General features: G+C 58.9%; 1 protein-coding gene across 1 annotated transcript in view; it reads right to left on the bottom strand.

Annotated features, from left to right (window-relative positions):
* NOTCH3 (notch 3) overlaps window positions 1–5211 on the bottom strand; it is a gene marked incomplete at its 5' end in the record, with an annotated part of 33059 nt that overhangs the window by 14528 nt on the left and 13320 nt on the right. The window contains 9 exon segments of the mRNA XM_014547772.1: window positions 4–63; window positions 414–532; window positions 613–870; window positions 955–1087; window positions 1926–2110; window positions 2497–2650; window positions 2823–3024; window positions 3427–3652; window positions 4780–4935. Coding sequence (XP_014403258.1) covers window positions 4–63; window positions 414–532; window positions 613–870; window positions 955–1087; window positions 1926–2110; window positions 2497–2650; window positions 2823–3024; window positions 3427–3652; window positions 4780–4935 — 1493 coding nt within the window.

Below are 5211 nucleotides of genomic sequence, written 5' to 3' on the forward strand. Positions count from 1 at the left end.
CACTGGGCACTGCAGCTCCCGGCACGATCGTGCCACCCGCTCACACCGCGGGCCCCAGAACGGCTGGGGGGGGGGGAGAGAAAAAAGAAAGCCCGGGGCAGGGGTTGGAGGAAGGGAGAGAGGGGGGAGGATGGGGGTCAGGACCAGGGAACGCTTGAGCCTCCAGTCTCCCCAGGTCGTACCAATCCTCTCCCCCTTCCACTGGATGCCCCACTATGCACATACGCCTTGCCTTCCCCAAGAAGCCACGCCTCCAAGCCCCAGCCTCAACCTTCCCAGGACTTCCAGGTAATATCAGCATTTCCCAGACCCATTTCCCTTGCGCCTCTTCTCCCCTAAAGGCACGCCCGCCCACCAGGCCACAGTCCCACTCCCTCCCGGAGACCCCGATGTGACCAGCCACCCCCGCTTACCGAGACACAATGGCAGGTGAAGGTCAGTGCACCCCCAGAGCCTGGGCCAGGACGGCACTGGCCTCCATGCTGGCAGGGCTGGGACTCGCAGGGAGACAGGACGGTCTGACAGCGGGGACCTGGGCAAGCAGGAGCCCTGGATCAGCCACGATGGGGGAACACAGGCCGGAGCCTAGGTCAGCCCCTGGCCCACCCTTACCTGCGAAGCCGGGTCGGCAAAGGCAGCGGAAGCCCCCACCGGGATCCTGCAGGCAGTCCCGGGTGTGTGCTGCGTGGCAGGCGCCCGGGCGACACTCATTGATATCGGCCTCACAGCGCAGGCCCGTGTATCCTGGGGGGCAGGTACAGCGGAAGCCGCCCACCAGGTCCACACAGGTACCATTGTGCAAGCACCTCGGACCTGGGTCCTGGGGCGGGCCTGGGCCGCAGTCGTCCTCATTAATCTCACAGAGAGCCCCTGGGGGAAGGAAGATCAGGGGAGGAGTCAGGGGCGGACAGAGACCCGCCTCCCAGCCTGCCCCCAACCCTGGCCCTGGCATACCCAGCGTCCCAGGAGGACAGGAGCAGAGGTATCGGGCCACAAGGTCAATGCAGAAGCCCCCATGCTGGCAGGGCTCCGAGGCACACTCATCCACGTCATCCTCACAGTTGTCACCAGCGTAGCCGGCTGGACACTGTGGTGAGGGCGAGACAGGGACCCACTCAGCCCCGAGGGACACAGACACTCCCCGTGGAGACAGAAATCCCAGCACAAAAAGACACACACAGTCGCCCAAAACACAGAGACATGCCCAGGGTGCAGAAAACACACACCCAGACACAGAGGACCCAGACACACCCAGTGCAGGTGGACACACTCCTACAGACACACAGCAGAAACACCCAGATACCCAGATCTACCCAAGACACACAACCAGGAACGCACACTCAGGCACCTGCATGTGCCGTCATGCCCGGAGAGACTCCATGCACAGACACACAGGTACGTCCAGGAACCAACCAAACATAGACACACACCCAGACAGACAGAAACACCCCCAGAGCTACCCAGGGTGACACCCACATACTCAGTCACAAAAGTAAAAGCCCAGACATGACGCCTTGGCTGGTGTTTCCCAGTGGTTAGAGCACTGGCCCATGCACCAAAGGGTCTCGGGTTCAATTCTAGTCAAGGGCACGTACTTGGGTTGCAGGTTCAGTCCCCGGCCCAGGTGGGGGTGCATGCGGGAGGCAACCAATCGATGTGTCTCTTGCACATTGATGTTTATCTCTCTTTTTCCCTCTCTCTCCTTCTCTCCCCCCCTCCCTCCCTCCTTCCCTCCATTCCACTTTCTTTAAAATTCAATGGAAAAATATCCTTGGGGGAGAGCTAACAAAAAACAAAACAAACAAACAGAAAACCAGGCTCGCCTAGAGAGACACCCACACCAGGCTACAGACACACAGAAACGTGTGCCCAGACACACCTACATGTGACTAGTTCCCCTCTCCCCTCCCTTGGGTGCCCCTTACCTCGCACACATAACCCCCCATGTAGCCTTGGCAAGTGCCCCCGTGCTGGCAGGGCTGGGCCAAGCAGGGGTCCACCTCTTGCTCACAGTGGCTGCCTGTGCGGCCCTCTGGGCACACGCAGTAGTGGGAGCTCTCCTTGTCCACACACTGCCCACCAGCCTGACACAGCTGCTCCAGCCGCACCCCTGCACAGAGAGGGGTGTCAGGCACACACTCCCCTCCCCCCCACCCGCAACACACACAGCACCACCTAACACCCCTGCTGCCACCAGTCACCAGGGTCCCACCACCTCCATCAGGTTGTCACACATCCCTCGACACTGCACAGTTGTCATCACTGACACACACGCGTTTGCTGCCCACACCAGCTCAGCCGGACGCTGCAGATGTCATCCCAGTGGTCTTATGGGGACAGACACACACACCCTCTAGTCATGTCACACAGTCACACTCAGCCGCACCCCCCGCCCCACCCATGTGTGCTGTCACAGCCCCATTGGGCTCACACTGGCAGGAAGTACATGCACACACGCCCTCCGGCTGCACACCCCAGCCACACGCTCCCGCTCACCCATCTGGGCCGCGGCCTGTCTGCAGGGCAGGCTTTGGATGTCACAGAGGCTGCCGCTCCACCCCGGAGGACAGAGGCAGTAGAAAGAGGCCCCCGTCTGGGCACAGCGACCCCTGTTCTGACAAGGCTCAAGGCTGCACCAGTCTACCAGTGTCTGCAGGGGAAGCCCACAGTATCAGCACGCAGAGACCCCCAGAAATCACTCCCCAGATTCTCCCCCAGGGTCCCTGCCAGGCCCCCTGCCCAGGATCCCATACAGGCCCCTCCCCAGGACACCCCTCCAGACACCTCCCCACAAAACCCACCTCCCAGTGACCCCACCCCACCTGACACTGAGCGCCAGTGAAGCCCTCTGGACAGGCGCAGATGAAGCCAGGGTAGGTGGCCGTGCAGACACCCCCGTGCAGACAGGGCCGGGAGAGGCAGGGGTTGGCCTCCTGCTGGCAGTGCGCGCCAGTGTAGCCAGGGCGGCATAGACAGCTGAACGAGTTCACTCCGTCCAAGCAGGTCCCACCATTGAAGCAGGAGCTGGAGGGAAAGCGAGGGTGGGTCAGGCCCCGCCCCCTTGGAGGCCCCGCCCTCCACCCTGGGCCCTGCCTAGCCTTGAGTGCCTCTACTTGGACCCCTACCCGCTACCTCCCGCCAGGAGAGACTGCAGCCCTGTCCTGTCCCTTAGCCCCAATTTACCAGGTACTTCAGCACTAAGGTGGGAACCACGTGGTGGCCCCACTCTGGTCTGGTCTCACCCCCTTAGGGACCAGCATCCCTAAGATGACCCTGCCCCTTCCCACACCGCCCCATCAGGCACCAGAGTCCTGAGTTGGGTGCCAACCTGAGGATCCGCCCTTCTTAGCCCCACTCCTGCTCAGGTCCCATGCCCCCCCCCCCGCATGCCAGGGTCCCTGAGCTCCCAGCAGAGGGTCCATCCACCTGGGGCTGCAGTCGGGTAGGTTCTGCTCACAGCGGAAGCCTCCATAGCCCGGGGGGCAGGTGCAGGTGAAGGAGGCCACGTGGTCGGTGCAGGTGCCTGGGCCACAGGGGCTGCTCAGACACTCGTCCACGTCGCGGGCACAGCGGGGGCCAGCAAAGCCTGGGAGGCAGGAGCAGGAAAAGGAGCCCACGTGGTCCTGACAGGAGCCACCATTCAGGCAGGGGTCTGTGGGCAGAAGGGAACGAGGTCTGGTCACTCACCCATCAGCCTTTACTGACCTGGCCAGGCCTGGCATAGCGGGAACTTGGAAGTAAGCCAGGCTTATTTGGTCAGAGCGATCAAATCGTCCCCTTTGTTGCCGCAGCCCCTCCCGTATCTGGAAACCTCACTTTGGTGGAAGAGGATGAGCTTGGCAGGACCTAGAGGGCCTTTTGAGCTGTTACACACATACTGTCAGGTGTGTCCGCTTAATCCCTTGACTCAGCACAGGGGGCTTCCTCCAGACCTGTACTGGCCAGTATAGTGGCCACTGGCCACATGTGGCTATTAAGACCTTGACCTGTGGCTGGCCCAGATTGAGATGTGTTGTAAGTGTAAAATATACACCAGATTTCGGATTCTGAAGACTTAATATATATTTAAAAAAAGAAGAAGAATGTAGCCCTGGCTCTGTTGCTCAGTGATTAGAGATTTGGCCCTTGGACCAATGGATCACAGGTTTGATCCCTGGCCCCAGACCAGGGCAAGTGTGGGAGGCAACCAACTGATGTCTCTCTCTCTCTCTCTCTCTCTCTCTCTCTCTCTCTCCCTTCCTTCCCTCCTCCTCCCTCCCTTCAATGGAAAAAAATATCCTCGAGTGAGGATTTAAAAATAAGAAGAATGTAAAATATCTCAACAATTTTCTATTGGTTATATGTTGAAATGATAATTTTACATATTAGGTTAAATGATATATATTATTAAATATGATATCACCTTTCTTGTTTTTTTAACTCTTTCAATGTGAGTACTCAAAAAATTGTAATTGCTCATGCGGCTTGCGTTGTCTGTTGGGCAGCGCTCCTGGAGAACTCACTAGGGGCCTCTGATCTCACGCTTTACACACAATCCCACTCGCTTGCTCCCAGAGACTGAGCGTCAGGCAGACCTGTGCTCCGATCCCAACGTATCCCTTACCTGCTCCGTGACCTTAGGCAAGTCACGTAACCTCTTTAGGTCTCAGTTCCAGGAGTAAAATGGAAAAAATAAGAGAACTACGAAGATGAAATTAAAGCACAATGCCCAGCACACAGTATAGGCTTAATGGACATGTTTCCTAGGGCAGCGCCCCCCGCAGGCTCCCCTGAACTCACTGGGGTCACAGTCATCGATGTCCTGGTCACAGGAAGAGCCGCTATACCCCCCGTGGCAGGTGCAACTAAAACTCCCCGCCAGGTTGGTGCAGGTCCCGTGGGGGCCGCACGGCGAGGGGCCAGCACACTCGTCTACATCCTGCTGACATCGAGGGCCTGGGGTGGGAAATAAGGTGACATCTGGGGTTAGAGGGTACAGGGTGGGGTCTGAGGGTGCCTGTCACACATGAAGAACCTAAAGGCTGAGAGGTGAAGGCAAGAAGGAGCTCTGCGCTCCCTGGCCTCCGGGCATTTTGCACACACTGTCCTAGGGCTGCCTTCTTGCTGCAGCGGGTGCTGACTGTATGCTCTGAGTTTTACTCCTCCAGGAAGCTGTCCCCAAATCCCAGCCTGAAACCGAGCTTCCCCAGCCACCTATCCCGTCTTCTTCTC

Source organism: Myotis brandtii, unplaced genomic scaffold (assembly GCF_000412655.1).
Source record: "Myotis brandtii unplaced genomic scaffold, ASM41265v1 scaffold485, whole genome shotgun sequence".
Lineage (NCBI taxonomy): Eukaryota > Metazoa > Chordata > Mammalia > Chiroptera > Vespertilionidae > Myotis > Myotis brandtii.